The sequence below is a fragment of the Perca flavescens genome, chromosome 21, assembly GCF_004354835.1.
Source record: "Perca flavescens isolate YP-PL-M2 chromosome 21, PFLA_1.0, whole genome shotgun sequence".
Lineage (NCBI taxonomy): Eukaryota > Metazoa > Chordata > Actinopteri > Perciformes > Percidae > Perca > Perca flavescens.
In genome coordinates this window covers 25,374,066-25,391,134 of record NC_041351.1, presented here as the reverse complement: position 1 = coordinate 25,391,134, position 17,069 = coordinate 25,374,066, and the positions used below count along the sequence as shown (strand labels likewise).

At 40.0% G+C, this 17,069-nt stretch overlaps 1 protein-coding gene across 3 annotated transcripts in view; it reads left to right on the top strand.

The window, feature by feature from the left end:
* Nucleotides 1–17,069, top strand: part of fasn (fatty acid synthase) — a 106,285-nt gene that overhangs the window by 20,624 nt on the left and 68,592 nt on the right. For all 3 annotated transcript variants that reach the window (XM_028567291.1, XM_028567294.1, XM_028567293.1), the window contains 7 exons: nucleotides 10,364–10,516; nucleotides 10,785–10,958; nucleotides 12,079–12,279; nucleotides 12,782–12,904; nucleotides 14,950–15,065; nucleotides 15,236–15,370; nucleotides 15,867–16,329. In XM_028567291.1, the coding sequence (XP_028423092.1) occupies nucleotides 10,364–10,516; nucleotides 10,785–10,958; nucleotides 12,079–12,279; nucleotides 12,782–12,904; nucleotides 14,950–15,065; nucleotides 15,236–15,370; nucleotides 15,867–16,329 (1,365 nt within the window). The remainder of the gene's footprint in view (nucleotides 1–10,363; nucleotides 10,517–10,784; nucleotides 10,959–12,078; nucleotides 12,280–12,781; nucleotides 12,905–14,949; nucleotides 15,066–15,235; nucleotides 15,371–15,866; nucleotides 16,330–17,069) is intronic.

Genomic DNA, 17,069 nt, shown 5'->3' with positions numbered 1-17,069 from the left:
ACGTTGCAGAGAAACTCATGTATATGTCAATGGGATATCGGCTACTAGTGTTATTCATTCCTCCCTCATTCCCGTTTAGTTTGGTTGGTTTCTCCCATATATCTATGGTTTTCCCCAAGAGAGGACTGTGCTTTCAAAGGTAAACGGATTTGATGTAGAAAGGTGAAATGAATTAATTTACGTAGCCTACCTGTCAACTTTGGAGAAATATTATTTATTTCATTATTAATAAAACCTTGCATTTATAAAGTCTTGGATTTCGTTACAAAGGTCTTATATATTGTTTTGCCTTTCCTATGATTAAGTTCATACCGTAACAAAATTAACTGTTACTAATGTAGGCTAACGGAGGACTGAGACACAAAGTAAACACGCCTCTCTGACAGGTACCGGGGGGTTAGTGGTTAAACTGAGCGGAGGATGTGCGGAATGTGTCGTTTTCTGTCGGACCTTGGCTGGCCGCTCGGCGCTAACAGGCTAACGGCTTATTAGCTAGCCAAACACCGAGCGGTAACGTCTGCAAAGATTGGCTCTGTGAGCGCATCAATCTGCCCGGTGTGCGTAACAAACAGAGCGAGCAGCCGCCGGACTCTTAACATCTGTTGATCAGTGCAGGATTTCACTGTGAGTGGACTGTTTAGAGACTATGTGACCGGCAGGTAACGTTAAAGGTTAGCTACTACTGTAGCAGAACTGCAAGGAAACGCTGAACTGAGCTGTGTGTTTTCAGTGTTACAGTGCTGCAGGTATTCATGCACGACTGTTGTTGGTGATCTCCAGAGGTGGAAGACTTACTCACATCATGTATTGCAGTAAAAGTAGAAAAAACAGTGTTGTAGAGTTACAAATTACTAATAATGTCCTGCATTCAACATCTTCCCTATGTAATAGTACGAAAGTATTATCAAAATATACTTAAAGTACCAAAAGTAATTATGCAGTGTAATTTATTTTATTGGATTATATTATATTATGATCCAATTAATTGTATTAAATATACCGATAATTTAAATAAAATGTTTTATAGTAGTAGCCTACTTGAACATAATTATTTTCTAGGGTTTAAAATATATACAGGTTTGACATTTAATGGCACATTTTTTCCGTGTGCGTGCCGCCGTGTTCATGAACCAGAACTTCGACAATAAATCAGTAAGTTGCTACTCAAAAAAGTTTTTCAAGGTTGGCAGGTCTGCAACCGCTAAACTATGCAGCATCTTGTAAGTAAACAAAACTAATTCTGCTTTTAAGAGATGCCTAGCATACCGCAGAAAAACACGATTAACTGTTTGATACTGCGGCTGGATTGGAATCTCGAGAGTCTCAATAAGATAGCCATTTCACCCTATTGAAGGCCTTTTAGGGGTCCAAGGCCAAGAATGCAGTATTGGGAGCATCTTTCTGACAATGCAAGATGTTCATTACTCTCCTAACGTTATGTTACTGTTACTACTATTACGAGGACGTCAGATGGCCGATGTTTTGCAGCAGCAGAAGATCTCCGATCTGCCCAGAATTATCTCCCCTTCACTTTTTTTGTCGTTTTGGTGCCTAACCCCTCTTTTCTCGGGTTAATTTAGCTAACCGTAAAGACAGCTAAACGCGAAGGGAGGAGAAATTCGGCAGGTAGGAGACGTAACGTTACGGATGGCCGCTGTTCTGACTCTGGTGCCTGGGTCTGATATGGTCTGTTTCCCATCAGTTCATTAAACTGCTGTAAGCGTTGTTAGCGCTGGAATTAAATGCTGGCCAGGTTTGGATTGCTATAATAATAGCGGCTGGCTGCTAGCTGGCTGGGGGCTAACTTTAACTATATGTCCCGGGGCTGTTGTCAGCTGTCATCCCGACTGAAGTCTCTTAGCGCTGCGGAAGTGAGGCAAACAGACCGGGGTGTGCTAGCTGGCTAAGTTAGCAATAGATTTGTCTTTTGACAAGGGACGTTCATCAGTAATGTTAGCTGTATAGATATACAGCTAACGTTACTGATGAAGTTATTCGTGGGTTAGCCCAGTTCTTTTAACCGTTGTCAAAATAATCATACTAAAAATAGCTTTATGAGCGTGTTGAACGATGTCGTAACCTTAAAATGTTACCCACCTAGCATTAGCTTCTTCTCAACCAGCACATTGTAGCAGCCTAAGATTAAAGCTATAGTTCGTAGTCACCCCCATGAGGAATTCTAAGTAATGACAACAACACTGTCGGCGGGTCCACATGATACAGCCTTCCGTGATACAGCATGCACCCCCACCCCTCCTCCACGCAGTTGCTAGTAGCCAAAGAGAACACAGAGGATTAAAAAAACATGATAGACTCTTCAGAAAAGGTAATTATCTTCACTTGAATCAATAAATATCAATAAATAAGGTCTCTGCTGTGTTACTGTGTCGCAAAGTGGCATGTAATCAATGAAAACATTATGCCATGTGCAGTGTTTCCCACAGATTAGAAAGAATTTGTTGGCGGGGCAGGGCGGTGTCGCCCCGTGTCAGCGCTGTTGGATGCTGTCCTCCTACTTCAATGCCTAACGAATCTATCTCTTTCTCTCCCTGACCCTGTCTTTCACTGGTTGAAGCCTGAAAATATTGTAAACAAATTAATAACATAACTAATAACACTGGTCAGACTGGAGGGTTGTCGAGGTCAAAACACTATATGTAGCAGCTGTGAATCAAATAAACTTATTATAAATAATGTTATGTCATTTTTTTATTCTAACACTGAATGTTTGCTGCTTCAATCCAGAGGAGTATTAAACAGTATTTTCCGCGACTGAAAAAGGCACATGTCTGGTCTGGATGAGGACCAGCCTGAACTGGAGGTATCAGTGAAATAAAGCTTTCCTACCAGTGTAATTAGTTAATGTTATTAATTTGTTTACAATATTTTCAGGCTTCAACCAGTGCTCAAGCAGAAAGACGGGGGTCAGGGAGAGAAAGAGATAGATTTGTTAGGCATTGAAGAAAGAGTAGGACTGAGGAGGACACACTGTTGGATGCTGTCCTCCTCCACACACACACACACACACACGGTCTGACATGGGGCAACCCCCACAAATTGCTTTCTAATCTGTGGGAAACACTGGATACATTTATCCAGGTTATCAAGGAATTGATTTTGTTCATTTAGATTTAGACATTCACTGGAGTATATTTTCATAAAAGCTTTTGAATGCAATCTTTATATCTACGGGGTCACTGATAGTATCGTCACTAATAGTATTATTTATCGTTCTCTAAAACGTTGATTGCCCTCTCTGATTCCTGTTGCTGTATACGCCATGCTAAAAGTCTACCTGACTTCTCCCGTTGGTCGTAATATGACTGCTTAAAGGTCCAGTGTGTAACGTGTTTAGTTGTTCATTATCAAATTCTGTGTTACCCATTCACAAACTTGTCTTTTTCATGAATATTTACCATCAATTCCAAGTATTCCTTTTGGCTTCAAATTTTACATTTGCATTCGTATGAACTGGGGTAGACGCTCCATATTCATGCGCCATCTTGAAATACGTTACCAGTAAGGGACATACAGGACATACTGCTCAGCCTTTCGTGTTTTCGCTGTCAAATGATAAACTTACAGGTGCTGCTAATGGGTATCATAGCTTCCCGGCCCCGGCAAGTTTGAAGAAGGAAACATGGAGGACAACACGTATTCAAAATCCAAATTTCAGGAACAGGAGTCTTCTTCTTTATATTACGCAGGTGTTTATGGGTGTGTAACTACTCACTGCAGGATGTGGCAGTACTCCATATGATAACTGAGTTTTTTTCACTGTGTCACCTAGATGGTTATTTTAGCAGGTGGAGTTGTTTTTCAACTATTGACTTAAAACAATCTTACAGACGCTCTGTGCAAAAACAAATGTTGAATGTTGAAATAAGTTCAACTTTTTTCCTTGACTATCCTTGCATTTTTTTCCTGAAGCCGGTAGTTATGGCACCTCTGCTTTCTCGCTTGACTGGCCTCATTAAAATGAATGAGGAGGCTGTGTTCACTTTCAGTGAGTGCTAGTTGGTCACCCATCCTAACTAACACATTTTGTAAGAAGGCACAAATAAAACACCGATCCGCATTAAGCAGCTTCACTTCCCAAAAGTTGTTCCACGCCACCCTTAATTTACTTTCATATTGTACATCTTTGCCCACTTTTAATGACTTGTCTTTTTTTTTCCTTGTCTCTGCTTTGCTACTCTTTCCAATCCTCCCTCTTTTTCCTCTCTTTGAATAAAAGACCCATCCGTCAGTGCCTGGCAACCATCCTGAGCACACATTCATGTGCTGAAAGAGTTGGACTAGGCCAGCTGATGCTGCTGAGACCACACATCAGGCATCATGGGAGAGTAGGGACAATAGAAAGGGGAAATGGAGAAAGTAACCAGAGGTTCATTGCTTGAGGTGTGTGTGTGTGTGTGTGTGTGTGTGTGTGTGTGTGTGTGTGTGTGTGTGTTTTCTGGTGCCTTCGGGGTTTAAATAACTGGATCCAAAAATCCCCAGCAACATAAGTTGAAAAATTGAGACGTAGGGATTCCAAATTGCTGTACCACATCCTTAAGGGAGTTCCATATGCCACCGAGATATAGCTCCCCCAGTTTGAAAATTCCGTTTTCCAAATAATTCCTCCAAAAAAGGGGTGATCTACCAGTACATAACTTTGGATTTCGCCAAACACTTGATGAGGAATTTAGATATAGATCCAGTTAAACAGCTGGGCCACTTTGGTCCAAACAGCATTTAACTGAGAAATTATCGGATGTGTTTTTGCCTCACCATACAGTTTAACCGACGGGCTTTGTAAGGGCGATAATGGGGCAAGAACAGATTGCTCAATACAATACCATGGTGGGGCATTCTCAGTAGCAAGTGACCAGTGGGCCAGATGCCTTAAAGGTCCCATGGCATGAATATTTCAGGTTTTTTAACATTAATATGCATTCCCCCAGCCTGCCTATGGTGCCCCAGTGGCTAGAAATGGCGATAGGTGTAAACCGAGCTCTAGGTATCCTGCTCTGCCTTTGAGAAAATGAAAGCGCAGATGGGCCAATCTGGAATCTTGCTCCTTATGAGGTCATAAGGAGCAAGATTACCACCCCTTTCTCTGCTTTGCCCGCCCAGAGAATTTGAGAGAGAGACATCATGGCTTTCAAACGAGCAAAGTGGCAGTTGGTCAAAGCCACACACCCACTCTCCACCCAGTTTTATTATTTTGTTATATAATGGATCAAATTAACTTTAACTAAGTCTTTTAACTGGGGAGGGAATAAGATAGGGAAGATAGCCACAATACAATACCTTGCTTTGGCCACTGAAATGCACCTGATCGGAAGGCGGGACTAGGGCACTGAGCTGTTAAAAGTAACTCTTCTGACTTGGACCAGTTTAACCTCGAAAATTTCAGGAGAGTCAATGATCCCGAGTAGACAGGGTATTGATCTGCTAGGTTCGGACACAGAAAGTGATATATCATCCACTTATACCATGGTCTGGGTGAATACTCGATTCTGATTGGCTGCAGGGTGTCCATTAAAAAGTGTTATACCATGGTCTGGGTGAATACTCGATTCTGATTGGCTGCAGGGTGTCCATTAAAAAGTGATATAGGACACCTACTAAAGGAGTTCGGTGAAACTGACTGTTTACTGTTCTAAATGAATGCGCTAGATTAAATCAATAAGGAAATGTGGACTGTGCCAACTGTACACAATGTTATTGACTTTGGATCTTGCTAGCATAGCGTTAGCTTTCTGGCTCGTAGCTAAACTGAAGGGTTCTATCAGCTGAGCGACTATATAAATATCTCCGGTTGCTAAGGGAGGCAAGTCGTATCTAAGGTTCTTCCTAATTCCTGGTGGAGAGAACAACGTTTGCATTGCATAAGAACCTGGTGGATGGGAATGATTGTTCCAGGTATTAGTCAAACCGTCAGGCGTAACCAGGGAAACAGAGTTATTGTTTGGATAAACTTTAGATTTCGATTGTAAAACTAATTAAAATATGAACTAATGTTTTAAAAATATGTTATTTGGCAAGTGACCATGGTATAAGCGGGTTAATGCCCTTCGAGGTGTCCATTGTCAGGTATTAATGGACTTCGGCGAGGCAAGTTGCGCCCCCAAATAATCAGGGTCTGATCAGGATGAACTAGAGAAGTAAAAGCCTTATCTTATCGATTTGCTATATTTTTTGAAATAATCTTAATGTCTAACTGCATTAGGGAAATTGGGCTGTAATTCTTACAGTCTCTTGGGTCTTTTATCTTTCTTAGGAACCAAAGTTATCAAAGCCTGCCTAAATGTCGGTGGCAGTGTGCCCTTCTCTTTTTTTTTTTTGTTTAAAGAGCTTTATTAAGTTTTTACAAATTACAATTTATACATTTAAACATACAGTAGGCTACCTAACAAATATAAACCATACAAGAATTACAAGAAATATAATACAAAATGTGCAAACCAAGCTAAAATGTAAAGTGCCTAGAGCCTCTCATAAAGTGCATAGATATTTATAGTGCTGAAGTCTTTTTTATAAAGTGCATATAGTCTTTATAAAGTGCATATAGAGTCTTTTTATAAAGTGCTGTAGTTCACAGGTTAAAAGTGTCCCATGGAAGGAGCCGTTTTCTGTCCAGAGCTTTTCTTCTCCTGAGCTCAGCAAGCACTTGTTTGCACACATCGTCACTATTTATGATTGTTTGTTGAATAACCATACAGCATCTGGTTTTCCACAACTTGATGCATACAATACATATGATTATTTGTAAAAGTTCTTTTTGTTTCTCTGGTAGAGTCTCAACAACAATACAGTACATGACAGATTTATATGAAAGTACAAAATTAACACCATACACTTTTAATTTGTCCCAGACTTCTTTTGCCCTGTAGCAATCCATCAATAGATGCTGTTGTTGTCAATTTTAAGATTTACATATTCATACATAAAATCACCGTAGATAAGGTTGTACTCTGGACCTTGTCTGGCTCTCCCTCTCCTTTTCCTCCACTTGGAGCGATCACCGACCCAGAGAGCATTCCTCGAGATGGCTGCTGACATGTTTTTAATAAATGCTATGTACAATTTAATTCTCATATCTATTGCCCCTAGCCCCCCATATTCTTTACTTTTATACATTATTTCTCTTTTTGTTACTTCCCTAGTTGTGCCCCAGACCAAGTTTACACACTGTTTATTTAATTTCATTATCATTTTATTAGATGGAGGAAAGATATTGGCTAAAAACAGGAGTTTGGATAAGATGAAAGTTTTAACAATGTTGACTCTTAATTTATAATTGGTGTTTTTATTTTCCCATTTTTTAACTTCTTCTTTAACTTCACATAGTTTATTTTCCCAGTTTTTTTCGCTACAGTCTTGATTACAAATAGTCAGGCCCAAGATTTTAATTTCATCCTTTACTTTTATGTTGATATCACGTTTGTTACTTTCAACTCCGATCCAAACTCCCTCTGTCTTATCATGATTTAATTTAGCTCCTGAAGCCAGTTCATATAAGTTTAGGTGATTAGTTAAGACATCCATCTCCATCTGATTTTTAATAACAATAGTGACATCATCTGCGTAGGCCATGGCAGTGATTTTGGGTGCAAGGCCAACCCGAGTACCAGATATAAGACTATCTGTATTAATAGTTTTAATAAGGGGGCTGATGGCCAGGACATATAGAGCAGCACTAAGAGGACAGCCCTGTTTCACGCCTCTCTCTACATTAAAAGATTCTGTTAAAACACCATTTACATTAATACACACACTAGACTTAACATACAGACATCTGATCAAATGGATAAAACTTTCAGGGAAGCCATAAGACTTCATCACAGCCCATAAATAGTCTCTAGAGATATAATCAAAGGCCTTCTTTTGATCCAGCCCGATTATATAAAAGTCTTTTTTATCAGGTTTATTTATCATTTCTCTCAATATACAAAGGTTATCCCACATCAAACGGCCTTTAATGGCACACGTTTGTTCTTTTTCTATAATTTCATCTAATATATTATTTAATCTATTCATAATTACTTTAGCTAATATTTTATAATCAGTATTCATTATGGTCAGATGTCTGTAGCTATTTATGTCGTTTTCATCCCCTTTCTTATATAATAAACACATTACACCCTGATAAAAGGATTCCCCCATACAGCCACTGTTCACACCTTTGTTATACATCTCTGTAAGGACGTTTGTTACATCATCGATATTTAACTGATAAAACTCTGTAGACAGGCCATCAGGGCCGGGGCTTTTACCAACGTTTAGTTGTTTGATGGCTTGTATCACTTCATCCTTTCTTATGTTTCCCACAAGTTCCGTAAAGCTCAGTGAGCTGTATGAGGGAAGCCCATCTAATAAAATATCTGCACAACCACTATCTATTTCTATATTTTTATATGCTTCTGTACATAGTTCTCTGATCACTTGCCTTTTCTGCCCTTCTCCAGTGCCTCTCTATATACCTCTAACAGAAGTGGAGCCAGTTTAGTTGCAAAACTCTTTAAAAAATTCTGCTGTGAAGTAGAGCTGGGCAATATATCGATATTGTGATATGAGACTAGAAATCGTCTTAGATTTTGGATATCGTAATATGGCATAAGTGTTGTCTTTTCCTGGTTTTAAAGGCTGCATTACAGTAAAGTGATGTCATTTTCTGAACTTACCAGACTGTTGTAACTGTTCTATTATTTGACTTTACCCACTTAGTCATTATATCCACATTACTGATGATTATTTATCACAAATCTCATTGTGTAAATATTTTGTCAAAGCACCAATAGTCAACACTACAATATCGTTGCGGTATCGATATCGAGGTATTTGGTCAAAAATATTGTGATATTTGATTTTCTCCATATCGCCCAGCCCTACTGTGAAGCCATCTGGCCCTGGGGCCTTACCCACAGGCAGGGCCCCCGTTATATCTTTAATTTTCTCTATAGTCAAATCTGCATCAAGGATTTCTCTTTGCTCTTCTATCGGTTTGAGAAGCCCTAATGGCTCTATGAAGGAACAGATTTCTTCATCAGTAAGGTAGATAATGACCTATAGATATCCATGTAAAATTATTGTAAACTCTTGTTAATATCTACAGTTGCTGTAAAAACATCTCCAGAATTGGATCTAACAGTAGAAATAGTGGAAGCTGATTCCCTCTCTGATGTATCTAACAATTAATTTTTCCTAGTCTTTCTCCTGATTCAAAATCAATTCAAATAATTTATCAGCTTTTAAAATTTGGATCATGCAACAAGGCAGACATACTTGTTTAATTTGGGAAATTGTAAATTGTAAAGATTAACAAAGAATTTGTTAACAGCATTTACTATCTAACTGGGATGTTTTGGGAACGATTTAGCTATGGACAAAATACACACGGCGATACACTGATAAGGGAAAATTATGTTTAATCATGTATCTATCTAATATGAATTACTTAAGTTACTGAATTTGTATATTTGTTTAGTTCATTGCATTTTATTTAATATTGTACAGTACAGGCCAAAAGTTTGGACACACCTTCTCATTGAATATGTTTCCTTTTTATTTTCATAACTATTGACATTGGAGATTCTCACTGAAGGCATCAAAACTATGAATGAACACATATGGAATTATGTACTTAACAAAAAAGTGTGAAATAACTGAAAACATGTCTTATATTTTAGATTCTTCAAAGTAGCCACCCTTTGCTTTTTTATTAATAAGGGAAAAAATTCCACTAATTAACCCTGACAAGGCACACCTGTAAAGTGAAAACCATTTCAGGGGACTACCTCATGAAGCTCATTGAGAGAACACCAAGGGTTTGCAGAGTTATCAAAAAAAGCAAAGGGTGGCTACTTTGAAGAATCTAAAATATAAGACATGTTTTCAGTTATTTCACACTTTTTTGTTAAGTACATAATTCCATATGTGTTCATTCATAGTTTTGATGCCTTCAGTGAGAATCTACAAAATAAATAGTCATGAAAATAAAGAAACACATTGAATGAGAAGGTGTGTCCAAACTTTTGGCCTGTACTGTATGTGGCGTTTTCTTTTGCGGGGTGCAACCAGAGCTTGGTGCGCCCAAGACAATTGTGATTGGATTAAAGAAATTCAAACAACCCAGAGAGTTTTGGTCTCTCCTAACCTGGAATTTATGTGCGGAGGAGCCAGACCTTTCTCCACAGCGCTGTGGAGTTCTGTCAATGCGAGACAATGTGCAACTTAGTCTGGCTCAACGAATGTACGTTGCATCCTCATGTGTTACACAAACTCTGCACTCTCTGTACTCTGCAATGTGCACACAACAACTTCTGTCACAGGAATTTGGAAAAATTTACTTTTTTCTTCTTTTGCTCTTTTCTAGGTCTGTACGGTCTTCCAAAGAGGAATGGTAAATTGAAGGACATCAGCCACTTTGATGCGGCATTCTTCGGAGTCCACCCCAAACAGGCCAACACCATGGACCCCCAGCTCCGTCTCATGCTGGAGATTGCCTACGAGTCTATCGTAGATGCAGGTGAGAAAAATGGCAAGCTTCAAAAAAGCTTCAGTACTGAATATCAATCGACAGTTATATAAGTGAAAGTAAGTAGGAAAGTTGGGAAAGCAATACAGTAAAAGTTGCTGGACTGAAGTGTGACTGATTTGCCTTTTGTGTTTTCTCTGTTAACTTTTTTCAAGTCTGTGAGTCTGTTATTTTAAAAAAGAGCTAATTATCTGAGTGAGGATACCTGATGGAATACTGACTGAATGGTTTAAAAAAACAATAAAATGTTATGATGCAGGACTGAACCCAGCCACACTGCGTGGCAGTAAAACTGGCGTCTACATCGGAGTTAGTGGCTCGGAGGCTGGCGAAGCGTTTAGCAAAGATCCAGAGGAGCTCCTGGGCTACAGCATGACTGGCTGCCAGCGTGCCATGTTGGCCAACAGACTCTCCTACTTCTTTGACTTCAGCGGTATGCACACACAGCCAGCTTTAATATCAGTTTCATTATTTGGCCAAACTCTGAGATGGAGTCCCGTTATTTTGAGTGGATGATGCTCATCCAGCACATGTCAAATAAGCCCTATCTCTTCCTTGTTTGCTTCCATGTTGTGCATTAATATTTTCTTCTCATCCCAGACTTAACACTGACATTACATCATACACATGAAAAATTGCATTAAGGTGTCTCTTAACTGTTGGACTACTTTATATCTGGTATTCTCCTTGTGTCAGTTGTTTTTCATTTGTGGGCCTAGAACTGATCTAAACCATGGCAATAATTTGTCTGTCAGTATAGCAGTGGTTGCTCTGCATTAGTGCACATCTGGATCCAATGCTGCTACCATGTGGCCTGATATCTTTCAGCTTAGAGCTCCTGTAATGCAAGCCATTACAAAGTTTTCATTCATCCTAGGTTTAAGCTGATCTGTCAGCCTCCCTTTCCAGTCATCACCGAATTTAGTACATAACGCATTTGATTTTTTTCACATGCCATATTGCTGTCCTGTAATTGATTGCCAAAGTCTTTTCCCACAAACTGTCATAACTCTTTTACCACATTGTGCATTGCCAAAGTATTTTCCAACAAACTGTCATAACTCATTAACACATTGTGTTGTTCGAACCAATGATAGATACACATATACATGGACATATAGTTACAGTTACAGATCCTACATTTGATGGTTTTTAGCCTTTTTGTGGAACTACAGGAACTTAATAAGTTTGGATGAACATAACTTACTGGTCATTGGTTCGTCTCACTTTTGTACAATTTTGTACAAATAATCATCTGCATGGCTGCAAAAATTCCACCACATTTTTTGCTCTGTCTGTCTAACTAAGTGTGTTTTCAATCAGACCTGGAAGTAGATGCAGATTTATATATTCAAAACCTTTGCTGATTTAGACTATTGTTCAGCTTTTGCAGAGACATACTGTACCCTGTTCAGTGCTGGTGCTTACTAATTTGAAGTCATTGTAATTAAGTCAACTTGAGCCCTTTCACATTTTGAATGCCCTCATGTACTCTTCAATATCCTTTTCTGCATATGTGGTTTCTAGCTCTAATCCACCCTCCTCTTCTCTAGGCCCCAGCACTGCCATCGACACAGCCTGCTCTTCTAGCTTGCTGGCTTTAGAAAACGCCTTCCAAAGCATTCGCCAGGGCCACTGTGATGCTGCTTTGGTGGGAGGGGTCAACCTGCTGCTCAAGCCAAATACCTCGGTGCAGTTTATGAAACTGGGCATGCTCAGTCCTGAGGGGACCTGCAAGTCCTTTGACTCATCAGGTAACAGAAAGTTGGCAGGGGACAGTTCTCTTATTTTCCCTTGTTTACTGTCATCTCGCCACCATCTATTGCTATCTAATACAGACATTAAATACCTTCAGGCAGGAGTCCTCACAGTACTTGCTGTACTGGACCTCGACTAGCTGGCTGATTATTGTTTATTATAATTTAAAATAAATAAAAGTATTATTAAACATACATTATTTGTGTATAAAACTGACAAAAATAAATAGCATTTTCTGCTTTTTGGCACTACAAGAAAGAATTCTGCTTTAGCCTTTGAAGTATTGTACAGCACTTTTAAGCAAATTTCTATATAAGCAGCAGTGTTCTCATTAGCACATCATTTATCTTGAAGCTTGTTTCTCTTTCATCATTATTTGCTTATAAGCTTATTCATATTGATTTAACTGTGTATTATTTACACTTGTTGATACACTCTGTGTTCGTGTGTGTGTGTATACCAATATAACGTTTTTATTTTTGTCATTTTCATGGCCAGGAAATGGATACTGCCGTTCTGAGGCAGCAGTGGCAGTGCTGCTGACCAAGCGGTCTGTGGCTAAAAGGGTCTATGCCACAGTGGTCAATGCTGGCAACAACACAGATGGATACAAAGAGCAGGGTGAGGAGGCACACACAGCCTATTAACTCCAAACTCATGCAGTGACACTGCATCCAGTATAAGTTTTTCAATGAACCTCTAATGATAATCAAGTAAGATGGCAGATGATAGGGGTGTCAGGAGTTCGATTTTAAATCGAAAATTGATCGAAATGAGCTTTTGATTTTCACTATCGAAACATTTTGCTTTTCCTGTGAGTTATGAGATATGTAAACAAACAACTAAGGTAAATCCTGTGGGCACTGACAGGACTTCATGGTGCTTTAAGGTACACATTGTTAAACTAATGGTGCATTCATTTGCTCCCAGAAATGTTGCAAAGTACCATTATGCTATCTAGTAGCTTTCAGGATGAACAATTTTTATTTATTTTTTAAACAACATACAAAACATACAACAACAAAACTCCTGGACCTTATCACAGGACCATTGGACATGAAGTAATTGGCCGTCCTCTGTCTTACATTTCCAACAATTTGGTGTCTTTCAGACCAATTCTAAACAGTCTGGAGGGAGTCCAATAGAAGCGATGCATAATCTTGAACTGAATGAGCCGCACCCTCCCATCACGTGACATAGTTTTAATATTCCTACAGATTCTGTCCCACTCCTCATCATCCAGTGTAATATTCAGATCCCTTTCCCATGTCTTCTTCAGAGCTGACCAGGCTCCATCCCCTAGGTTCTGCATAAGCATAGAATAATACCCAGCAGCCTCATGACCTTTTCCATATTTCAACACCTTATCTAAACATTGTGGTGCCTTCGGTGCTGAAGGACTGGATCCAAAAAGTCCCACCAACAGATGGCAAAGTTGCAAATATCTGAAAAAAATGTAGACGTAGGGATTCCAAATTGCCGTACCACATCCTCAAAGGATTTTAATATGCCACCAAGATACAGATTCACCGGTGAGACAATTCCCTTTTCCAACCAGTCCCTCCAAAAAATGGGAGATCTACCAATACATACTGTAACTATTATGGTTATGGTTTTCTTTGGTTTCCTCAGGTGCAATCATTCACAAGGGGTGGCTCAGCTGCTTTGACCTACTGTTTGCAATAAGGGATTATTACCAACATTTCAGGTGCACTCAAGATGGGGTTTACCCCCATATTAGTCTGCCTCAATGGATGTACATTGCTGGGATAAAGCCTGATATCCAGTGGTCTCTCGCACGCTGGATGTCCACCCCCTCCCGTATATCCGCTTTCTATTTTGCAAGGGAAGTAGCTGCATACAGGGCTTAGCCACAGTACGGTTGAGATTTTTTTTTTTTTAAATACAAACAAGCCAGAGTGTTACCAGAGTGTTTTTTTTTTTTTAAAGGTCCCATGGCATGATAATTTCACTTTATGAGGTTTTTTAACATTAATATGAGTTCTATGAGGTTTTCTAACATTAATGAGTTCCCCTAGCCTGCCTACTGTATGTAATGGTCCCCCAGTGGCTAGAAATGACGATAGGTGTAAACCAAGCCCTGGGTATCCTGCTCTGCCTTTTGAGAAAATGAAAGTTCAGATGGTCCGATGGTTACCTGCCCTTTCTCGGCTTTGCCCACCCAGAGAATGTGGCCCACCCATGAGAAAGAGAGAGACATCATGGCTTGCAAACAAGCAAAGTGGCAGTTGGTCAAGGCCACACACCCACCCTCCACCTTGCCCCCCCCATCTCTCCTCCTCTATAGCATTTAAAGCTACAGACACAGAAATGGCACGTCCTGAGGAAAGCTCATTGTGGGACTTGCTCCAGTGGTTGTAATTCTGCACCAAGGCTGAATTTCGGGAAAGAGACTTCAGATACAGGCTTCAGATATAGGCCTATATATAAGGCCTATATAAAAGCATCCAAAAGGCAGCATGTCATAGGACCTTTAACATCACGGTAAAGGGTTTATTGGGTTACATCTCAGAAACGGCAATCAAAAAATGAAATGCCAACTTGTGAATGTCTGTGATGTGAATGTGTGAGAACAGTAGCAGTTACCCAGCAGTTACGGTATGGTGTAGCATACTTGTCCTGACACATTCCTCTTGGTCCCTCAGGTGTAACGTTTCCTTCAGGTGAGATGCAGCAAAGGCTGGTTCGTTCTCTTTACCAGGAGGCAAATATAACTCCTGAGCAGGTGGAATACATTGAAGCCCACGGCACGGGAACAAAGGTCAGTGCAGTCTAGTCTAGTTTCTTAATCACACTTTTAGCTTTCAGTGGTCTTGGCATAACAAGACAGATAATTGATTAGAAAATGAAAAAGTGACCTTTTCACACACCCTTCTAATGTTACTTACAAGAAGGGTTTACCTTTGTAGCATCTCTGCTCTCTATGTGCAGGTTGGTGACCCACAGGAAGTAAATGGCATTGTCAGCGTGTTCTGTCAATCAAAGCGAGAGCCTCTGCTCATTGGCTCCACCAAGTCCAACATGGGCCATCCCGAACCGGCTTCTGGTCTGGCTGCCCTGGCTAAGGTGAGTGTCAGCACTCCAGTTATTGGCTGCTCAGAAGATTCAAAACGGCAACATCCTTTTTACATTTTAGTTTTAAGTGCAAGTTCTTATTGATTTGTTCAGACCACGTCTGGATCAAAGTGTTGTCTAATTTGTATCCCATTTGCTCACCTGCTTTATGCAAAAGTGTTCAATTCATTATCCATGCACTTTCACTCATACCAAATGAGTGAAAGTTGAAAATATAAGGACTGAAACAGCTGGTCTGATTATTTTTTCTATTTTTTTTTAAGAGAGGAATTTACCAATTTTTACAATGTAAAATTGGGTCATTCGCAATGTTACATTCAGTTTATTAAGCTAATTTATTTTCTAAAGAAAGGAAACTGGGCATCTTCGACACCAAATCAACTAAAGATTGATAACGAGCTATTTTAGTTATTTCAGCCTTACTAAAACTCTGCTCTGTATCTTGTCTGTTTTTACTTTATTGGTTGTTTTTCCATCCTACACGTAGGTGTTGCTTTCTTTGGAGCGAGGATTTTGGGCTCCCAACCTGCACTTCAACTCTCCTAACCCTGACATTCCAGCCTTGACCGATGGTCGGATTCAAGTTGTTGACCGGCCTATTCCCATCCGAGGCGGCATTGTAGGCATCAACTCCTTTGGATTTGGAGGTTCAAATGTTCACGTGATCCTTCGTCCAGCTGAGAAACCAGCATACGCGAATGCATTGCCCAGGACAGTTCCAAGGGTGCTTCAGGCCTGTGGTCGTACAGAGGCCGCCGTAAAGGCCATGCTTCAAAAGGGGAAGGAACACACTGCAGATGACAGCTTCCTGTCTTTGCTGAATGAGGTGTCAGGTGTTCCTACTGCCAGCATGCCCTACCGAGGCTTTGCTTTGATTGGCTCTCAGAGTGACGTCATGGAGGTGCAGCAGGTGCAGGCCACTGCCAGGCCACTCTGGTACATCTGTTCAGGTGAGTCACCAAATGAAAAGGTGGATGAAATACAGATTTAAATGTACAACATGTAACTTTCTGCCGCTATGAGTCTCTCAACCAAAACAATGGATTGTAAACAGACTTTTGATGACGTTGGGAAGTTGCATGGAATTATGGGAGTTTTTATTGTTAAAGGGGTGATAGAATGATTATATAGGGTATTTCACACTGTTCCTTAAGGTCTCCTAATGGGGTATGTAACATTGGTTTGGCTGAAAATGGCCTGGTTGATATTTTATTGGCCCTTATGCATCCCTGTGTTTTGGCAATATTTGTAACAAGAGCTTTTCTTCCAAATATGGTATGCTCATGAATATTTAGATGAGCTGCGCACTGATTGTTTGAGCGAATCCCTATACACACACATTACAGACGCGACAGAATATCATATTCCAGACACTGCAATGTTTCGTTAACAAATTCACTTTTTTTTATGCGAGAAATCAACTATATAAAGCTCAAATATGGGCCTTTTTACGAAAATTGATGGCTAATTGCAAATTTGGTAAGATGTGTCGGACTTTAGGAGCTCCACACAGTCTGACGAGAAAGCGGCAGCTTGCTGGGCTCCATACCCAGGGCAAAGTCACCCTTTGTGGATTACTGCACTACTGGGGCTCCAAGGCCGGCTGCCGGCATAACTATAATATATTTACAGTTTGAATTTTGTCACAACACTTATATCACAGCTACCCCAAGGTCTTACAAAGCTAACA